Genomic DNA, 22864 nt, shown 5'->3' on the forward strand with positions numbered 1-22864 from the left:
TGAAGGAGGCAAGGGAGGTCAAGGTGGAGGGACTGTGGGATCGAGTTCCAGAGGGTGGGGGCAAAGTGGCTGAAGGTCCGCCCGCCAATGGTGGGGCGGGCGAGATGGGGGACGTGAAGCAGGCAGGAGCCCACTGAGCAGAGGGAGCGGGCAGGTTGGTAGGGAGTTAGGAGGTCGCAGAGATAGGGGGGAGCGAGGCTATGGAGGGCTTTGAAGGTGAGGACCAGGATCTTGAACCGTATCCTCTGTATGATGGGAAGCCAGTGGGCAAGAATGGGGGTGATAGGGTCACAGAGCCTGGTGCGGGAGAGGACACAGGCTGCAGAGTTCTGGATGATCTGCAGCCTATGGAGGGAGGAGTTGGGGAGGCCGACAAGCAAGGAAAATGGGTGCAATGATGAGTTATCCAGAGTGGCGAGTTAGGCATATGTATAAATACATAGATAAATGGGGCTGGGATATTGACAGCATGATGACCTAAGTGGTAGCGACAAGTTATCACAGGGTTGAGTTACGAGGAATTTACTGTAATGGCAATAGGACCCTATTGGTCCAATTGACATTATAGCTTTCAGTGACGCTGGTTTGCTACTTGATAAGAATCTATCAATTTGTTGAGTGTTCAACAATGGACGAGTGAATTGCCATGCAGACAAGCAGAGCAAAAAACAAAATAAAGAAGTTCAAATCGATTCCTCCCAGAAACGGTGACATTTCATTAACATTTGCATTACTTAACATCTGTGTGTTAGAGTCCAATTTTCTCTCTGATTTCTCTCCCTTACCTGAAGGTAGTGACTCAAGCCTTCAGTAAGGATTAAGCTTCTGTCATCTATTTAATTTCCTAATGAAAAGGGCAAGAGGCTGACATACTCCCAGGGTTTTGCAAATCCCACTTTTGAATCAGTCGGCTGAAAGATGTACAAGAGCTCAGGGGGGAGGGGAGGATTGACACATACCTTGCATCTTATTCAACGCAGGTCAATTAATTTACCTAGAAGACTCGCCCCCTTTAAGACAGTGAATTGGCTCATGCTTGCTTTACTGATCACATTACATGTATTCGGGATGCACAAGGGTCTTTTTGACTGAATGCGGGGATTCATTCTTTATTGCTTGTGAAAACTGACAGGAGGAACACACGATAAGAGTAATGTCTGAACACAAGAAATCAGTCTCCGTTAACAGCAGTCTGACTAGAAGCAGGGTGAAGAAACCTTATTTAAGTATCCTGAAGGGTTAAAAGAAGGAAAACGCAGGATTGTGAGCTCCAGTAGGCGCTGATAATAAAAGTATACTTAAACTGAACAGCACACACCATCACAGAAAGCCGAAATTTCCCAAGTGGCAGGGGAAAGCAAGACAAAATCAAGACTTGTCTCGCTTTCATTCCCACCTTCTCCCAGGAGAAAGTCAGCAATATGGAAAACTTGTTAAGTTCCCAGTTTGGGTGATGCTATACATTTTTTTTTAATTCTCACTTGCTTCCATAAGAATATTTTTCGGAAATGCACGGACCCTGCATTCTTGATGCTGCACAATTTAATGTCTTGCCAATGATGTGTTCTTACATCAAAATGTATAACTTAGAGATGACAATCCACCTGAAGTGCACAGCACTGCAGATGCTAAAAGGCAGTTGCTAACACAATTGTGGGATTCTGTTGGTGTTAGAGACTTCGAGAGCAAACCGCAGACGGCAGGCAGTTTACGTAAATCATCAGAATCCTGAGATTATGTTTGCTGCCCATAACTCACTCCTGACCAACTGTTATTTCGAATAATATTTGGTACCTCTATTATTTTGTCAGTTACAGTTGCAGGCAATTACCATGCTGTGAATTCCATTGAGGATGTAAGACAGTTGGAGTCATGTGACAGATGAGAGGGTAGAGCAGCAGTTGTGATTAATATCCTCAGGTATGTCACATCACAGAAAGAGCTAGCGATATGGGAATGTTTTTGCTACTCTGTTCCTGAAAGATAACACAGGCTCTGTCTGCGTATTATGTAGTGAATAACCTCAGGGTCTTAAGCAAATGGGGACGTGTGGTGCAGGGGTTAGAACACTGTCCTTCCACCTTTGGGACCCTGGGTTTTCAAACTGTTGCACTAAATCTCCTCTCTCTCTGCTGGCAGCAAGGGTCGTGGGGGAAATCAGTTCGGACAGCTTCAACCTAGTTGTTAGTGGCATGAATCCACAGTGCAGAAATGCCCATAATTCAGTACACACTTGAATTAAACTGGCAGTCTCTCTCAGTCCACAAGGATGACTTGTATGAAACAGAGATGCTATTGGTTTGGGCCGGGGGGTGGGGGTAGGGCGCGAGGCAACTTATGAGTTTAGGAATGAGCCACACTCAGTATTTAAGGTAGCTTCTCTCTGCACATTGTGTGTGCTTTATGTTTCAGAACAAGAAAGAAACCAGCGCACAGCCCTTTTCAACTCAAAGGGTAAGAGAAATGTAGCATAAAGCCACTCGAGCAAACAATAAAAAATGGGATCAGGAGATAACCGGATGCATTTCAGGAAAGAGAGAGAGGGATCGAGAGGGAGAAAGAGGGATTCAGTGAGCGAGGGATTGAGAAAAATGGACAGGAGGCAGGTTGATGGGTTGAGATCAAAATCATTCCAAAAAAAAATGTACATTCAAAAATTGACCTGGGAGTGCTTGACATTGTCACTCAGTGCATAAAGTGAAACACTATCCTGCTTCCCAGCATTGACACCCTGCTTTTTGATTAATGCAGTTATAACAACAGGTTTTCACAAGAATGAAATGAGGAGGGTGAGTTGCTTTCTCACAGTCCCTGGAGCAGATTTATCATTGACAGAAACATGAAAGAGTCCAATCTACCATCCTCTTGGCCAGGAAATAATAAAGTTGCACGCGAAGGGGGCAAACAATAAGGAAGCCAATCTAAAATGGGTAGATGGGTGGCTGGAGGGGGCAACTGTTTTGTTGGCCTCCATTGCTTGAATTTTAAAACCCCTTCAAGTGGGCTTTAAATGCCCCAGAATTGCCCAAGGTACGATTGTACGATTGCCATTTGTGCTGAGAAATCTGATCTCATCCAGAATAGCAGTGGAGGTATTGCAAATGTCTTCAGTGTGTGGCCCTGTGCCAGGGAGGGAAGTAATGAGCCAGGATTCCTGATCTTTATAAAGTATTTATTTAGTGACGACAATGATAACAACAGTTTGCATTTATATAGCGCCCTTCACGCGAGATAGCATCCCACAGGACTTCACAGTGGCAGAGTCTGACGCCGAACCAGGGGGAGAGGGAGTGGGGAGGTGACTGTAAGCACGATCAAAAAGGAAAGTCTTTAAGTGGAATTTGAAGGGGGGGGAGTAACAGCAGCAATAACAAAATGACATTTGTAAAGCGCCTTTCACGTCGGGAGGCCGTCCCAAGGCGCTGGACAGACAGAGTTACGGACCCGAGCTGGGGGTTGGGGTCGGGGAGAGTGGAGAGTAAGCGGCCAAGGGGGAGACTTGATTGCAGAGAAAGGGAATAATAATAAAAACAAATAAATAATAATAATAACTTGCGTTTATATAGAACCCTTCACGCAGGGTTAGTCCTGGAGCACTTGATTAGCACAAATAATAGCAACGTACCACTGCATTGCATTGCAGCAAAATCATTGTGATTTTAATTATCCTGTGATTTCGCAGTGAGATGGAAATCATTACTTTTAACGCTAATTAGGCTAGGAAATTAGAGCAGTAAACTTTTATCAGGAAGAAGTGGTGAATTTAAAAAAAAAAGCCTGTACCATTACTCTTCCACATCCCAATTTCTGGCACCGATTTATTGGGTTCCTGGGCCAGCTACCCAATTAAAATGAATCGTTCGGACTACTTGCTGTCAGTCTCCAGCCTGCTCTGCCCTCTCTTATTCTCACTGCTCTCGTGCTCCATCGTCATTCTCATCATTTCACTTTTTCTCTCGCTCAGCTCCTGATGTGAAGATGCGGAAGGTCCTGCTCACTGCACTTTGAATGAAGCAGCGACAGTAGAGAGTGTCAAACAATTTACAGGAGCCACCTTGGCCCTGTTAAACCCAGGGTAATTATAAACACCAACCGGAGGATAAATCAAAAGGAAGCAAATGCCTGTAGAATGTACGGATTTTTTAAAAATCTTGGACATGGAGATGAAGCAGAATACTGATTACGATACTGTTGAGTTGTGGAATGTAAAGCATTAATGATAAGGCCAGTGTACGTCACTCGCACCTGTGGTGCTTGTGAGCTGCTCAGCCCACACAATCTGATGCTTTACTTTCCACCGCTCACTGCTTCCTGACATGTGCCTTCTATATTGTGATATTTATTTTAAAACCTTTATCCTATATCCTTTTAGGGACTCGCTTCCAGCTACCCACACTGTGACCCATCAGTAGTCATCAAGGCATCTTTCAGTCACCCACAGATTTTCAGGAGGATGGTTTTTAAGGAGTTTATGATAGAAGAGGATTTCTTTTTACCTTTTCTGACCTTTTTGTTTTATCACAGTCTGTGAACTGTAGATCTAACAATGCTTTGGTGATTGAAGGCTTTGTTTATCTAACATGGCTTCAGTGCTCATCTGTGTCAGCTTCAAGTCTTTGCCAGTGGCCTTGCTTTCCTGGTCCCCTGGTCCCAGCCATCCATCCCAGTTCTCTTCTGACTATGAATAAACAACCTTCTAAGCCCCTGACGTGTGGGTGCAGGATACATCCAAAGCTTTGAAGGCGAAAATCGAATGTATTATGATTTATCTTTGAACCCTATTACCTTCCTATTATTCTGTTATTGGTTTCTTCTTGATAGATTTTTTTTATGACCATCTACAATTTCATTACGAGTGTGTAAGCCTCAGAATCCATTCTCCTAGGTCGAAAATGTAACCGTGTAAGATCCTCCAAGTGTTTAAGCCTACACAAGACACATTTTACGCGCACCAACTGCATGTCAAAAAGTAGTCTTGATAGTAAATAGTATAAAGCACTTCTGAGATATGTCAACACAACAGGCGGTTAAAAAAAAAGCAAGTTCTTTTTTTATGTTCATGTTGCAGTTAAGAAATTATCTAATATTTTGCACTTAGTCCCTATAAAACAAGACACTTGGATTTTTATGGCGATTTAAGCAGAAATAAAATGAATGCTGGCTGGCAATTATGTTAAGTAAATGGACCAAAGATTAAAAACATTATGTGTTCAGGGTTATTCTGTCTGTAGTGGATTTCCGGGAATAACCTGCATCATAAAAGTCTCTTACAAAGGTGACTTCAACACTGTTCTCTGCTCACTACAATGAAAACACTCTCTTGGATATTTTCATTGCAGTTAGTGTGTTATGTCTACAAATAGCCACTCACAGAAACTTTCTGAAGGACTTTGAGATGTTCTTTAATATTAATATATTAAAATGCAACGATTATTATTATGGAAAGGCATTCTATAGTTGAGAACAATAAGGATGCAAAGTTTCATCCGAGTTGCTCATTTGTTCTGACTCAACAAGATGTGCACTTTTCAGTGTAAGAATCACCAAGATGATAGATATCGGCATCGAGATCTGCCTTTTCATCGAATGATTTAAACAAATTACAACAATTATAAGTGAAACAATGGAAACTCTGTCCCATTATAAAGGCAATAAATCATCAGGGATGTGCCTTTTGGGACTCAAGTGATTATTTAACAGTTTTAGTAAAATATTAATAAACACTCAAGGGTATATTTGAAACCAATGAAAAAAGCACTGCAGAAGCCCTTAGGTGCAGGATACAAGTTTGGAAAGCAAGTAGCCCAATAACCACTAACGGACATGTCCAGAGAAAACAGAACAGGCTGTTATTATGAATCCTGTATACAAACCCAACCTCACTATTAAATTCTGGCTCTGTTTGAGAAAAAAAATGAACAAATTGAAGAGAGCTCCAGAGACGGAAGTCACTGAAACTCAAACCATTCCTCATCTTGAATGAGGAACGTCCACACTCCCCATGGGGCGTTGCCTACAATGCTCTGTGAGCAGACTTCTTTGCTGGAGAGAGGAAAAAAAAGTCAGCAGACATTAAATTGCAGGTGACCACAAGTGGCCATCCTTATGCTAACTCCTTAAATAGGAAATTCAGTACCCAATCCAGACAAAAGACCAATTGAGTTTGTGTTATGAAATGTGCTAGAGTTATTGAATTCAGGTCAGTCTCTGATGCCCAGCAGCAGGTTAGTCCAACAATAACTTTAGAAATACTCTCATTTGCACTTTTAAACCCTCAACACCAACAAATAGTCTCACCTTGTGAAAATTCACTCGCTCACAGCCTCGGTCTTGGTTTCTCAGCGCGTACTTTTCAGTTTCATTGGATTCAACTCTTAAGCCATCAGGTGTGAAGGGGCTTGCTTTGGTTAAACCTTGTGCATTAACCTTGTGCATTGTTATATATGTAAAACTTTTTTTTAAAACAAACATGGAAAGTACAGAACAGATGTCAATGTCAATGTGAAATGTAGACTTACCTGATGCAAAGCTGAGGCACAGACATGCCCTAATTTCCCTGTGGCTTGTCATTAGGACTCATTCTTTCCTTTCTTTCGTAAGTATTTGTGTGTGTGTCTTGCTTGCCTTAGGCATCATTTTTACTGTTTGAAAGAAAAGTAATTTTGGATGAGTTATTTATTTTTATATTACACACAGGAGGGGGGGTGAAATTTACATATTTCTTGATATGTTCCTTGTGATATCACAAAGAGAATGTTATCAAACATAAGAACTATCATCCACACATAGACTAAATATTTAGACATCTGGATTATTTTTNGTTCATTTCTATTGCTAACAAATGATTCAAGTTCCGAAATTGCACTATACATCAAACAACACATAACACCTGCATAAAAGATCCAGCTCATTCACAACTCTGCCGTCCGCACACTTACCCGGACCAAACTCCATACCCACATCTCACCAGTTGGCTCCCCATCACCGAACGGATCGACTTCAAGATCCTCACACTTGTGTTCAAATCTTGTCCCTCGCGCCCTCCGCTCCACCATTGGAGGTCGTGCTTTCAGCCACTATGCCATGAAACTCTGAAACATTCTCCCTCAATCCCTCCACTTTGCCCCCCCGTCCCTTTTTTCAAGTCCTGCCCGAAAACCTTCCTCTTCGACTGTGCTTACGGAAACCACCCCACCCCCCCATCCAGTTCGGAGTCAGGCTCCACCACTCTTAAGCGCTCTGAGACGCTACCCTGCGTGGAGGGCGCTATAGAAGTGCAAGTTGTTGGTGCTGTATTTCAGTGGTGACAATATTTTAAGCAACTTCCTCTCATGCCAAATTCTTAAACAAGTTTCAATTATTCAATCGTTGAGACAATATCAGTTTCTTAAAGGTTACTGTTATATTAATAAAAATAAATCTGAATTTTTTTATTGCTATTGTTTGGTAATATAGTCACCAGTCAGCTTGATTCCACAGTGAACCCATCAAGAACAATATTGCCATAGAAAGATTCAGCTGCTCTGTACCATAGGCCACAAAGCTGTACTCCTGCCATGTTAAGGCCTCACAGAATAAAGAAAGCACACTGGGGAACATCATTCGCTGATGTCTAACAATAGCAATATTTTTCACTATGAGCCTTGCCATAACTTGCCGAATCATTTGACACTTAGCATAAAGATACACAATGAAATTAATTCCATTTAGGTTTTTAAAGGTGCTGTTGGATGAGTTAGATAATGCCTTGCTGACATTGTGAGGCATATTTTACAGAACTGTCTGGCAACTAGACACAACTGTGCATGAGCCAACTAGTGAATATGCTGTCATTTCAAAGCTGTCCCTGTCTATGATCACAAGAAAATGGTATCGGCACCTACCGGTGGCTTGCACAGAAAAGAATTACCTTCCCACCCTTGTGGCAGGCCGGACTAGTTTTCTCAAGGTGAAAGTGGCATCAGTGAGTTACGGTAAAATACAAACACGAATACGATGAATGTGCATTATTCACTTCTCTGTCCCATAAAATATCCTGTGCTCCATAACATAACCTTTATGTAAATGTCAGTGTAACTCCCTTATGGTGCAACAACATTAACACGCTCGTAATCCTGCCTTGTACAATGCTGATCAATGCTGTCTTGTAGACACCGTGGTGTCATAACATTGTCCCTTTCAACCCGTTGCCTTACTAAAGAAGCACAGAAGAAATGAGACTCTTTCGAGTTTTCTCATTGTGGCGCTACTAGTTTTTATGTCGTTTTACTTCTAGGTAAAGCGACATAAAATATCCATCGCCACTTTAAGGATGTGCCCCAACATCCCTGTTTTAGTCATTTGATTTATTTGCAACAGTGTCATTCGAAGACCAGCACATATTTTCACAGACTCCATGGTCATGATTTTGCAGCAGAGCACAGTTTTATAATTCTAATCCCTGCGTTTTGTCCAGCCAGCAGTTTGTAATGCTTCCTGATGACCAGCATCTTAATCACCTTTGATGCCATGGACTAAACACCCAAAGCAGAACTTCAGCATTTCCATTGCTAGCCGATGCCTTCAGGTGTTTCCATGTGGCTGTCGATTTGGGAAGCCAGGTTTTTGACTGTGACCTGCATGATGCTCTTACAACACTCGCCTTGCAAGCGAGACACCTGGGTTCAATTCCAGGCAGGGCGAAACCTTGGGCAAGTTTCCTTACTCCACACACCTAATAATAATCCCTCCAAAACAAAAACAATAATAAATTGGTCATTTTCAATCCACGACTGTTTGTGGGACGCTGCTGTGCGCAATTAGCTGCCACGTTTCACCCACAAATATACGGTCAATTCACTTTACAGTCTATTCTGTGAAGCGCTTTGAGACGTCGAGAAGACGTAAAAAGCGCTATATCAAATGCAAGGATTATTATTATTATTACAACGAATGATGGGGGGATAAGAAAGTGTATCACGCCCCAAACTTCATAATGCAGAAAGTGTCAAGTATGCAGACTGTAAGATGAAAGCATTTGACCCACAAAATATACGGTCTATTCACTGTATAATATATTGCGTGAAGCACTTTGGGACATGTTCACAATGTGATAAGGCGCTATATCAAATGCAAGGATTATTATTATGCAATGAACATTTACACTTCCAGGTCGACACATCATTGTGAGTTTTTGGTAAATCAAGCATCTTGGAAGCTGATGTTAAAAACAAAGGCAACATTGTGTGAATTGTAATGACATGTACATTAGACAAAGGCACTTCAGGAGTTGTCCTTGTCTCAAAACCAGTGATTTGCCGAAAGCTGTCTGTGTGGGGAAGCTTTGCTGACCTGTACTTGGACATTTGTTTCTTTGCAGATTGCGAAAGAGCGGATGGAAAGCACACTATGAAGAAACGGTATCAGTTTGGCTCAGTTTGTTGTGACCTCGCCTCTGAGTCAAACTGCTGCATGTTCAAGTCCCATATTGAGGCTTTGATCCCCCCAGTCTGGACTGATGCTCCACCTCAGTAAGTGGTCGGGGGACCTGCATTGTTGTAGGTGTTGTCCTTCAGATGAAACACAAAACTGAGGTTGCATCTACCGCTCTGGGGGATGTTAAAGATCCCATTGACAGTATTTCAAAATAGAAGGGACTTTCTCGAAGTGTCCTTTACTTCATCGCTGTTTGTAGGACCTTGCTATGTGCAAATTGGAAGCTGATGTTAAAAACAAAGGCAACATTGTGTGAATTGTAATGACATGTACATTAGACAAAGGCACTTCAGGAGTTGTCCTTGTCTCAAAACCAGTGATTTGCCGAAAGCTGTCTGTGTGGGGAAGCTTTGCTGACCTGTACTTGGACATTTGTTTCTTTGCAGATTGCGAAAGAGCGGATGGAAAGCACACTATGAAGAAACGGTATCAGTTTGGCTCAGTTTGTTGTGTTTGTTGTGAAAGTTTGCTTACCTTTCCCAGACACTTCACTTGACAGCAGTTACCTATGAAGCGCATTGAGATACGTGATATGACAAGAACTACATCAAATGTACGGGGTTTTTTTTTGTTCTAAGAGGGCATTGGTAGCATGGGAGAGGATGTAAGGTTGGTGGAACACAGAATTTCACTGGTTGCTAGAAGTGGTCTGAGCCTTGAGTTTGCCGTACTTCCGTATAAATATCAAGGTAAAATTCAACCCCCCGAGGAGCATCTTGTCTGCTCCAGTTTGAGAGCATAAACTGTGCTTTGGAGGTCAACTATCAGACAATTGGGGCCTGACATGTGTAGTATCACAATGCATAACACAATGCAGATAGTTGAGGCTTTTCTTAACAATTCAATTACTTTATGTGTGAAAAGGTAACATGAAGCCCACGGCAACTATGTGATGTGGACCCTGGCCTCGATCGGACTCGGTGCATCAGGTCTGTTTAAACCTTTTTCTATGTTGCTGAATCGATGTCAAATTCAAACACCCTGAAAGCATTTCCAGTCAAACCCTTGAAACTTGGGATTCCTGACCATTTTGGGTTGGTTCCTGTGTAAAAGACGAAACCTGCATCACAACCAAGAAAAAAACAGTCACTGCACTTGATGTGGATTACTCTAAAGCATTTTGAGAATTTTCAAGGTTGATGCGAGCTATAAAAGCGCAAGTTCTTTCTTTTTCTTTCATTCAGTGGGCTCCCCAGCACACTTGCAAACACAGCCATGCCCTGGGCAGGTGGATGCAATGTTGGTAACTGGATTTGACTCTGTGCAGCCAGGTGAAACAGACCATACACACTGGATGCTCTGAACACCACCGTGCATGAGCAGGCAATGGCAACTACCTGTACATGCACAGAGGCTCGCCTGTGGAACTAGAACCACAGACCAACAAAGCTTGACAATACCAAAGACAGCTGCACTTTTTAATACTACCTCATTTGCGTTGCACCAGGATCCAACATAGTGGGATTAAATAACCTTGCATGTCTCCTTTGCATGAGTGGATATCTTTACCTGGAAGCCAGCATCGAAAACACAGTAAACAACATTTAAGACAATAGCAAGCATAGCAATGTGGATTTTGCAAGGAATGACTCAAAGCATTTTACAGTAATTACAGTAAACACAACATAAAAAAAGCTGGCACCCACAACACAATTAAAGCAAATGCATAAACCATTGCTAAAAGTAAAGGGGCAGATTAACAATGAAAGTGCTGAACTTCTCTGCTAAACTGTAGTCACTCATGCATGAAATACTACTGCTAATTATAAAAAATAAATAATTTGATACATTCATCGAATAATAGTGTGAGAAGTAATTTATTTAATTTGGAGCAAAACTACTGCAGTTTGCTCCACGCTGCAATAGTTAATTTGTGAGTCGGCATCCAGGATTCATTTTTAACACTCCCAAGAGAAATATTACATGTTCATTGAATGCCCATCAGTATACGTTAGTCTCGGGTGCATTTTCATAAGACTGTGTAAAAAAAACAAGACAAACATTAATGTTTTCTGAATGCTGTTATCACATACCAAGCTAAAAATGTCAAATAACTGCCTGCAGCATTGCAAAAAAAATTCAAGACAGGTTTTTTTTGTGTGTAGTGGGTTTTAAAGGATTTCAAAATTCCTCTGTGAGGGATACTGCAGCCTTCATGTGTCAGTGTAATCTGTTGGGAAGTCAAAATTTTACCGAAAGCAAGTCTTCTCTACCTCTGCCTGATCTTACACCAGTATTACTCTGGAATCGTTACCATTTCAAACCCTCCAGAGGCTCACTAGGATTTTGTTTTTCTTTAAAAAAAACGTTGTTGCAAAAACTGTCTAAAAATAAAAACGGTAAGGTAAGAATCAAAGACTGAACTCCTCTGTACCCCGAGCATGTTAACATCTTACATAGTGACTACAAAGCATCTTGTTGTGCTGGATTTTTATTTAACCAAAAGAATTAACACACAAATCTGCCTTTTCTTGACAACTTAATATCAACTGCAGACCCTGTAGGATATACTTACAGGCTAATGAAACGAGGTGACAGGTATATGATTTCATGTTCTAATGCAGCACAATTGTTTTGGGGGGAAGGGGGAAAAAAATCCATTTTGCAACAAATTCTAATCTTAATCAACCAGCATATTTGATTAAAAAGCAGCTCAGCAGATGAGACAGTTCAATTCCCCAATCTGTGCTGAGATAGCTGATCTCAAACAAGAGATACAATTGTTCAAGGGATACAATTGTCATCAGACACCCCCCTAGGCTAGGAAGGGAAGGAAGCAGGTGATCACAATTAAGTGATACTTAATAAAGAAAATGTATGCATGAGGATAAGAACAGGCGAAGGCTTGGCTGTGATGCCCTTTATAATAATAATAATCCTTGCATTTGATATAGCGCTTTTCACGTCGGGAGGACGTCCCAAAGCGCTTCACAGAACACACTGTAAAGTAAATTGACTGTATATTTGGGGCGAACGCGGCAGCCAATTGCGCACAGCAATGTCCCACAAACAGTCGTAGATTGAAAATGACCAATTTATTATTGTTTTGTTTTGGAGGGATTATTATTAGGCTCTGTGTGGAGTAAGGAAACTTGCCCAAGGTTTCTCCCTCTGCCTGGAATTGAACTCAGGTCTCTCGCTTGCAAAGTGAGTGCTCTAACCACTGAGCTACAGCTTGTTGATGTTCACTTAGTTGACATGCACTTGACTAAAGGCCACTTGAAGAGCTACCAATGACCCTTCCCCGCCCCCTCATAGTGGTAACCATGTGCAAGGTGCTGCAAAGAGCCACAAAGTGAATGACCAATTTATCTGGAGGATAAGTGGTCAAGACATTGGAAGACACTCCCTTTTCTTTTTAAAAAAAACCTTGTGTTTGATTTAACATGTCTGGAAAATGTCCCAAAGCGCTTCACAAGAGTTACTGGAATGTGTAGTGACTGAGTATTTTTATAGGCAAGCAGCGCCATGATCGTTTAACATCCACCTGAAAAGGAAGACAAGTCCTTGCTTTTAACATCTTTGTCCAAAAAAATGGCACCTTCACCAATGCAGTGCTCCCCCAATGTTGTGCTGGAATGTCAGCCTGCACTGTGAGCTCCAGACATTGGGCATGGACCCACAACCATCTGATCCAGAGGCAAGACTGCTACTAATTAATAATAATCCTTGCAATTGATATAGTGCCTTATCACATCTTCAAGACAACAACAACCACAAAATTACATTTGTATAGAGCCTTTCACGTCAGGAGGACGTCCCAAGATGCTGGACAGACAGAGTTATGGACCTGAGCTGGGGGTCGGGGTGGAGGGGGAAGCAGGGAGATCGAAAGCACAGTCGAAGAGGAGGGTCTTGAGGTGGGTCTTGAAGGTGGCGAGGGAGGGGGCGAGATGGAGGGACTGCGGAATGGAGTTCCAGAGGGTGGGTGCAGAGTGACGGAAGGCCCGCCCGCCAATAGTGTAAAGTGAATTGACTGTACTTTGTGGGTGAAACGTGGCAGGCGGCTGCGCACAGCAGCGGCCCACAAACAGTCGTGGACTGAGTAACGGGATTATTATTTCGTTTGAAGGGTTCATTAGCCCGGGAAAAGTGATCCGCCAATTGACTAACAGCCAGATTCCTACTTACTGCTGGGTAAACAGAGGCGTGTGGAATAAGGGAAACCTGCCTAAGATCTTGCCCCACCTGGGAATTAAACCTGGGTCCTCTCTCTTGCGAGGGGAGCACTCTGACCAATATGCTACAAGACTCCAGACTGTATGACACCAACTCAGCCTTGGAACCATTCCCCAGCAAAATTTAAACCCCTTCGGGAGAGGATGCGAATAACACAGTTGAGTACAAGGAGCACAAAATAGGAGGAGAGAGAGAAAAAAAATAATTCATGTATATTGCATTTCAATTTGAGATCATTCCTCTCCGTTCACTGCCTTACGTTAAAATCATACCAATTGTTGCAACCCGTTATCAAGCAAGATAATTACAAGTCAAAACAGTGATTAAATTTAAATACGAAGTGTACTATTATTATCCCCAACACACGCTGTGAATTGATCTGGTTGCGAGCCTGAAACAATCCAGGAACACCTGAAAACCGCATGAAATCCCCCAAATATTGAAGTGAGAAGAGTGTAAATATGCATATATATACATATACACATACGTATTAAAAATAAAGCATTGCAAATAGTTCAGTGACCAAACCAACACCAACAAACAACAGCAGAGAGCTGATGATACCCTGATATAAAGCCAAGCAGCAAATGATACTAACTTGTGCAGTGTGTGTGTGTGTGTGTGTTGGTGATTTGAGTCCCAACTAAAGTCTTCTCATTTGCCCACTGTGTGGCGCCAATGAAGTTGATTTCTCCCCCAACTCTCTAAACCATGTAAGAGGGTAAGTCCGATCCATAACACCACGTCGGTCCCATCAGCTGAAGAAGCCAAACGCGACGTCTGTGATTAATGTTGTTGGGGCGGATTCCCTTGTTATCAGCAGCCAAACTGGGTGGTGGGGAGAGGGGGGGGAGTTGTGTTAGGACATCTGCATCTGCAAGGAGTCGACTGCTCAGAGCAACCAGTTTGCAACGAGTTAACCACTTTTTTTCCTTTAATGTCCTTTTTGGTGTTTTAACGCTGGGAAAAACGCTCCCCCACCCCACACCCCCCCACCCCCCACCCCCACACACACACACACACAGCTCCCAAGAGGAGCAGTTTCGAGTTCACTTTCCGACAGTGAGCAGCAACCCCCAGTCCCCCCCCACACAAAAAAAACTCCAAACACGACCCTGCCCATGTCACTGTGCAACCAAAGCACATTACCCACAGAGAGAGAGAGAGAGACAGAGACGCGCAACACACGCACTGAACTGTTTGCATTGCAAACCGCAGAGAATGTTCCCTTCATTCAGAAAAGCGGAGCCCCTGTGCCATTGCGCACGGTTTCACTCGCACTGCCCGGCGACTGCTCCGCACTTGTCCTGCGAGCGAATCAAACTGCTAATGGCAGCCCCGCAAACCCCCCCCCCCCCTACTCCCCCCCCCCTACTCCCCCCCCCTACTCGTTAACCCACTCGCAATCGGATCGTCCGAGGTGAAGGTCTCAGTTTGCATTTGTTTTTTTTAAATTTTTTCCGTTTGACTGGCGATGTACTTTGCATTGCAATTCCGGGATACACATTCATTCCCACCCCCACCCCACCACCCCCCACCCACACACACACCCCTCCATCGCAAGGTGCTGTGCGATGGGTACCAGCCCCCGGGGGGCTGTGTGCTGTCTGCTGTCTGGGCAGCAAAAATAACACATCAATTGCCTCTCCTCTCTTTGCTTTGGGGGAAGCTTGGGCAGACGTTCAAGACGTAATTTTTTTTTTGGGGGGTGGTGGTGGGGGGGGGGGGGTACTTGGCTTTTCGACCAACGCGAAGGGAATTTGTGTTCCTTTTTAATATTCTCTGCGTCGAAGCTTCTCTCTCTCTCTCACACACACACTCGCTCTCTGTGTCTGTGTGTGTCTGTCTTTCTTTCTCTGTGTGTGTGTGTCTCTCATTCTGTCTCTCTCTGTGTGTCTCTCTATGTGTGTCTTTCTCTGTGTGTGTGTGTGTCTCTGTGTGTGTGTGTCTCTGTCTCTGTGTGTGTGTCTCTTTCTTTCTCTCTCTGTGTGTGTCTCTCTGTCTATGTGTGTGTCTCTGTGTGTGTGTGTCTCTTTCTCTGTGTGTGTGTGTGTCTCTTTCTCTCTCTGTCTGTCTCTGTGTGTGTGTGTGTGTCTTTCTCTCTCTCTCTCTCCGATGGCAATTAGAGAAGCAATGAAATCCTAACGTAACTTTGGACCGGGTTCTCCTATTATTTCGCTGCAAAATTTAAAAAAAAACACCAGACGAGCTATTTTAGTTTTGCTTTTAATCTCTCCCCCACCCCCCCCCCCTTCCCAAGGTAACACGGTTCAACTGATGCACTGCTTGTCTTGTCTGTGGCTGGAATGATTTAATATGAGGCCATTTACAACGTTGATCATTTTACCTGAGCAATTTCCCCCCCCCCCCCCCCCCCCTCTGAAATCCATTTCACTTTACCTGGAGGATTCTTTTTTTAATGGCAGGGCATTACTCAATCACATATTACAGGCGCCACTTCAGTTTTATTGATCACCCCAGTTCCGACAGACACCACCGCAAAAGACCCTTTGCATGCATATATTAACCATTCAAATAATAATCATAAATAATAATAATAATAATAATAATCTCACCGAGATTGATGCAGATCGAAAAAAAAATATTGCTGAATCATTTCGACTCTGACTCGGGGATGCAAGTCGACCATTGGTCGGGATGCGATTAAACATGGAATATTACATTTTGTATCCACGGACCATAAATAAATCAATTCAAAGTGACTTTTAATGCAAAACGGTGGAGACGCTTTCACCCACAATAGAGCGGCAGCACTTTCCTTCCAAAGGGTAGGTACCAAAAAAAAAAGGCTCCAAAACTTATTGCGGGCTTTACTGATTAAAAACTTTAATTATATTAGATTAATCTGCCTTTTAATTAATTTGCCATTACAAAACCTGAATTCGCAAACTGCTGTTCCCTCTCGTTTGTGCCTGGGTTCGTTACGAATGCAAAGTCACTACACCTTGCATGGGGGGTGGGGGGGGAGTTGAGGGCACTGACACAAGTTCCCTTAAAAAAAACCATCCAAAAGGTCAATTGCAGAAATTACGTGTGACATTAAAGGCGTCGAGAAGTTCTCCACGACTCGCTCTTATCAAATGTAAGGGATTATTATTCATAATACATCTGTGCACTGCTAATATTTGTCAAATAAAATTAATTCCGTGGCGTGCCAGCTGATGAAAGAAGGCATTTCCATTCGGTTTGCCTACAAATAACTTGGTGTGAGAAATCTCATTCTCATCTTAAGTTTCCTTGATTAACCCCAGATTCTTACTTCTTAGCTATATATATATATATATATATATTTAAACAAACACTGTATATATATATATATATATATTTAGAAAGACTCCGGGTCCTGGTTCCACTTCAGCAGTGGATCTGTGTTCATGTGAAACTTTAATTCGAAAAGAAAACGTAACATTTTGTAAAACAACCATCTCTTTGTCGAGGTAAACGTGAAAGCGATGCAAATTAAGACGAGTCTCCGGTTTGTAAGGCGGCTTAGTTCTCTTTTTAAGGCCGTCTGCAATGAGTCCTTTTATATATATATATATATATATATATATCTATACCTATATATATACATATTAAAAAAAAGGCTCGACATAACCAGTGTGTTCTGAGTTTGGGCTGAGGTTCATCTTTTTGCTAATGTTTACCGAGGGGGTGTTTTTTGTTTGTTTGTTTGTTTGTTTGTGGTGGATGTTGTTTGCAATTCTTCCTATTGATGCATCTGCCTTTACCCTTGTTTGAAAATACGAAACAACACACATACACACACATCCTACTTACATGCAAAACACAACACACACACACATGCATGTTTACCCACACTCACACACACACACACACACACACACACGCGCGCGCACAGGCACATATATCATCTTTTTTTTAAAAAAAAATATAATAAAAAAAAGAAAAAGGCTCCACCTCCTTTGTTGGGGAGCCACAAGGAATGTGGGGCTCACATCCTCCGCCGCAGTTCGCCGAAGGGCTTTGGAATAGAAATTCGTGTCCGTTTCCATGTGTCAATCAGGTGCGGCGCCTTCGCTGCCATTGGCCGAGGAGCCGCGAGTCCCGGGACTCAGTCGCGCTGAACGGAGCCGACGCTGATCAGTGGCACTTTGCGATCGCATCGTGTGTGTGAGTGTGTGTGTGTGTGAGAGCCTCGTACCGTCTGCAGCCAAGAGTTTCTCTCTCTCTCTGTCTGTCTCTCTCTCTCTCTCTCTTCTCTCCTCTTTCTCTCTCGCTGTGTCTCTGAGTCTCTCTTCTTCTTCTTCTTCTTCTTCTTCTCTCTCTCTCTCCATCTCTGGCCCTATTTCTCTCAAATAAAAACTTCCATCGGGAAGAGAACTGGAATTTGCATCCCCCCCCCCAAAAAAAAAAAAAATCCTGCCTCTCTGCCTCTCTGCCCGCAGCTCCCTGTACACCTTCTCTTTTTTTTTTGGTGGTGGGTGGGTGCTTGGTGGGGAGAGAGGGGGGTTTTCGGGGGGGGTGGGAAACCCTTTCTCCCCTGGATGTGTAGAGATTTGGACCACGGTTAGTGGGTGTTGGAAGTGACTGCTGCTGCAGATACAAGATCCAAGGTTAAGCTGCACATCAGTTTCTGAGCTTTTTTTTTTGCAGCGTGAAAGCTCGAGGTTTGGTTTTCTTTTTGCACCTTATTCCCCATCACCTCCCCTCCCCTCCCAACCCCAACCCCAACCAACCCAACCGTACGGACCTTTGCAAGGTGAGCAGAAACATTTTTTTTACACACACACACACACACACACACACGTATTTTATCTTAATTGGGGAATGGGGCAGTGAACGTCTTAAAGCATTGGAGGGTTTTCTCTCTCTCTCTCTCTCTTTCTCTTTCTTTCTCTGTCTCTTTCTCTCCCTCTCCCTCTCTCTCTCTCTCTGTGTGTGTGTGTGTGTGTGTGTGTGTATATGCATATGTGCTTCATCACCTCAGCCACAATGAGCTGTTTGCAATGAATCCGAAACTCAACAGGTACCGATCGGGGATGGATTTGATACTGCTGCTGCTGTCCTTGCTCCTTTGGGCTCGGGGCGCCGCCGTTATTAACCTGAAATACTCCATCGTGGAAGAGGAGAGAGCCGGGACCCTCATCGGGAATATAGCGAAGGACGCCGGGTTCGCAACTTCGGAGCAGAAGGTGCCCATTTTCCGCGTTCTGTCCAATTCCGCCCCTCACTTGATAGACATCAACCCATCGACCGGTTTGCTGGTGACCAAGCAGAAGATCGACCGGGACCTGCTCTGCAGACAGGGTTCCAAATGCCTGATCTCGCTGGAGGTGATGGTCAACTCCATGGAGATATGTGTGGTCAAGGTGGAGATCCTGGACGTCAACGACAACGCGCCGAGTTTCCCCACGGAGCAGATCGACCTGGAGATCTCGGAGACGGCCAGTCCCGGGACCAGGGTGCCCTTGGAGAGCGCTTACGACCCAGACGCGGGCCAATTCGGGGTCCAGAGTTACCAGATCACCCCCAACGACCTGTTCGGTTTGGAGATCAAGACCAGGGGCGACGGATCTCGCTTCGCAGAGCTGGTGGTGGAGAAGGAGCTCGACCGAGAGACCCAATCGCACTACAGCTACATGATCACCGCCCTGGATGGAGGAGACCCTCCCAACTTCGGGACCACCGAACTGAACATCAAAGTCATCGACTCCAACGATAACTACCCGGTGTTCGACGAGCCGTCGTACGCGGTGAACGTGTTGGAAAACGCGCCCACCAACTCGCTGGTCATCGACCTGAACGCTTCGGATCCGGACGAAGGGACCAACGGGGAAATCGTTTACTCCTTCAACAGCTACGTGTCCGACAAGACCAGGGAACTCTTCAAACTGGACCCCAGGAGCGGGGCGATCACGGTGAGGGGTCACATCGATTACGAGGAGGGCAGCATCTACGAAATCGACGTCCAAGCCAAGGACCTGGGTCCCAACTCCATCCCCGCTCACTGCAAAGTCACCGTCAACGTGGTGGACGTGAACGACAACGTCCCCGTTATCACCCTCTTCTCGGTCAACAGCGAGACGGTGGAGGTGAGTGAGGCGGCTCCTCCGGGCTACGTGATCGGTCTGGTTCGCGTGTCGGACCGGGACTCCGGGGCGAACGGTCGGGTTCAGTGCAAACTCTTGGGCAACGTCCCGTTCAAGTTGCAGGAGTACGAGAGCTTTTACACCATCCTGGTAGACGGGCGGCTGGACCGGGAGCAGAGGGACCAGTACAACTTGACCATCTTGGCCAAAGACGGGGGCTCTCCTTCGCTGCAGTCCACCAAATCCTTCACCGTCAAGATCACGGACGAGAACGACAACCATCCCCACTTCTCCAAACCTTTCTACCAAGTCATCGTCCAGGAGAACAACACTCCGGGTTCCTATCTGCTCTCGGTCTCCGCCAGGGATGTCGACCTGGGGCTGAACGGGAGCGTCTCCTACCAAATCGTCCCATCCCAAGTCAAGGACATGCCCGTGTTTACCTATGTGTCCATCAACCCCACCTCTGGGGACATCTACGCCCTGAGGTCCTTCAACCACGAGCAAACCAGGTCCTTCGAGTTTAAGGTCATGGCCAAGGATGGGGGGAGTCCTGCCTTGGAAAGCAACGCCACCGTCAGGGTGATAGTTCTGGACGTCAACGACAACGTCCCGGTCATAACGGCCCCACCTCTGGTCAACGGCACCACCGACATCTACATCCCCAGGAACGTGGGGTCGGGGTATCTGGTGACGGTGCTGAAAGCCGACGACTACGACGAAGACGACAACGGGCGCTTGACCTACCAGATCGCCGACGGCGACCGAGGCTTCTTCGAGATCGATAAGGTCAAGGGCGAGATCAAGACCATCAGGAGCTTCGGGGACGGGGCCGAGACGAGTTACGAGTTGATCGTGGTCGCCCAGGATCACGGCAAACCCGCCCTGTCCTCCACAGCCTTGATCATGGTCTACCTCTCCCCGGCCCTGGACGCCCAGGAATCCACCGGCTCCTTGAACCTGTCCCTGATCTTCATCATCGCCTTGGGGTCCATCGCCGCCATCCTCTTCGTGACCATGATCTTCGTGGCCGTCAAGTGCAAGCGGGACAACAAGGAGATCAGGACCTACAACTGCAGGGTGGCCGAGTATTCCTATGGGCAGCAGAAGAAACCCAAGAAGAAGAGCAAGATCAGCAAGAACGACATCCGACTGGTACCCAGGGACATGGAGGAGACCGACAAGATGAACGTGGTCAGCTGCTCGTCGCTCACCTCCTCGCTCAACTACTTCGACTACCACCAGCAGAGCCTGCCCCTGGGCTGCAGGAGATCCGAGGCCACTTTTCTCAACGTGGAGAACCAAAACTCGAGGAACGCCGCCGGGAACAACGTGTACCACACCTTCACCAGCACTCAGGGCTCCCAGCAGCCAGACCTGATCATCAACGGGATTCCCCTGCCGGAGGTGAGTGCTGGGGTGGGGTGGGGGGTGGGGTGGGGTTGGGGGGAAGGGGGGTCCTCTCTCTCTCTCTCTCTCTCCATCAAAGCTCAATCGTGCATTCAACCCAGAAGTCGGGAGAGCAGTGTGTGTGTGTGTGTTGTGTGTGTGACAGCTGCAGCTTTTCTTCTTTCAATGGACCAGTCTGGTCGGTTTCAACGCCTGTAAACCCATTACTGTGCAACACTTGTCAAGGATTCCAGGCTTGGATAGGGATGGGGGTGGGGGGATGGGGGGGGGAGGAACATGGCGGTGGGGGTTATTGCAGTTATCGTAAAATGCGAATTGCTCCACTTTCAAAAGAACTGGAGGGCGCAGACGTGTCAGTGGAATGATATATTACTGTATTGACTGGTCAGTAAACTGCTGAATGTGGTGCGCCTTTAGATTCAGTGCCACGTTTAACCAGAAATAGGATCACACTTTTAATTCACATTAATAACCGATCGGCCGACCCCCTGTGTTTTGTTTCTAGGCATGAAATCTCAGCATGTGTGTGTGTGTGTGTGTGTGTGTGTGGGTGGGTGGGTGGGTGGGGGGGGGGGTGTCAGGTTCACCTATTCTTTGTGAATCAATGGAGTTGAACGCTGCTTAAAGTCTGGTTTGGTGCTTTGAAATTTTGATCCGTTTAATGTGAGACTGAACAGGAGCAACCGGTTGCTTGTCTACTGGTTATGAAGAGTTGGATGATAGGATCCATCCTGTGAGTTGAACAGACCGTCTCCCAAGGAACATTCACTTGCCATGATGTTGGACACTGCCCCTCGTGGCTCAAATCACAGTGAGGGGAGGTGGGGGCAGATGAGAAGTTAGAGTACTTAGAACGTTTTTCACTTGATTAAAACCTAGTGGTGAAATGTGCATTAAACTGTACCAGAACTCAGTAAAAAAGCACTGAATCGCAAATGGAAATGCAAAGGGTTAGTGGGATCTCTCAGAGGAGAGTGGAAAGAGTTTGGGAGAAAAAAAACCAAGTCATGCTAACAAGCAATCTTGAGAGTACAGTGAGAGAATATTGAGTTTTTTTTAAAAAAAAAGCTTTAAAAAAAACAGAAACGACCAAAAGAGGAAAAGAAACAAATGTTGAGTGTTTTCCCAACAATTGGTAAGAATGTTAAGAAAAGTTTTCGGAAACCTGATGATGGATGCAAGAGTTCCTTATCAAGCAAAACAAATTAGGAAACTGCAAAGAAAGTTAGAAATGAGAGACTATATGAAACGAAATAAGTAAAAGAAATGCATTTTTTTAAAAAACGAGTCAATGACTGCGGTTGTCGCAAAATGACTGCAGTTATTGCAATTCATAATTGTTAAATCTATTGAAGGTTGTTATGCATTTGAGAAGTATGACAGATGACCTTATGAAATTGCTTTCAAAGCCATGAGTGGGAGCTTAATGTAATTTAACTAGTGGCAGAAGTGTTTGAATATGTGAGTGCGCTATACACACCAAAAAACACTCACTGTTTCTCCAAAATGGGATATTAGCTCCTGAAATTGTAATTGCTATTGACAATCAAGGGATTCCCAATTCAATCACCAAAGCAAATTCTACTCTTCAGGGAGAACATTTCGCAGGTGTTTTGTGTGGTCTGATCAAAATTGAGCCGCAATTTGTGGTGATTTCAGTGCTCTTTTACCCTGAGAATGCAGGCACCCAAAGTCTGAATATTAGGATACTCAAAACTTTGGCTCAG

The 22864-nt window shown here is 44.7% G+C and overlaps 1 protein-coding gene across 1 annotated transcript in view; it reads left to right on the top strand.

Annotated features, from left to right (window-relative positions):
* The first annotated feature begins 18575 nt into the window (after positions 1-18575).
* The window catches only part of pcdh19 (protocadherin 19), a 78831-nt gene continuing 74542 nt past the window's right edge, over positions 18576-22864 (top strand). Inside the window, exon 1 of the mRNA XM_007891855.2 lies at positions 18576-21134. Within this exon, the coding sequence (XP_007890046.1) occupies positions 18645-21134 (2490 nt within the window). The 5' untranslated portion in view covers positions 18576-18644. The remainder of the gene's footprint in view (positions 21135-22864) is intronic.

The sequence above is a fragment of the Callorhinchus milii genome, unplaced genomic scaffold (genome assembly GCF_018977255.1).
Source record: "Callorhinchus milii isolate IMCB2004 unplaced genomic scaffold, IMCB_Cmil_1.0 Scaffold15, whole genome shotgun sequence".
Taxonomy (NCBI): domain Eukaryota; kingdom Metazoa; phylum Chordata; class Chondrichthyes; order Chimaeriformes; family Callorhinchidae; genus Callorhinchus; species Callorhinchus milii.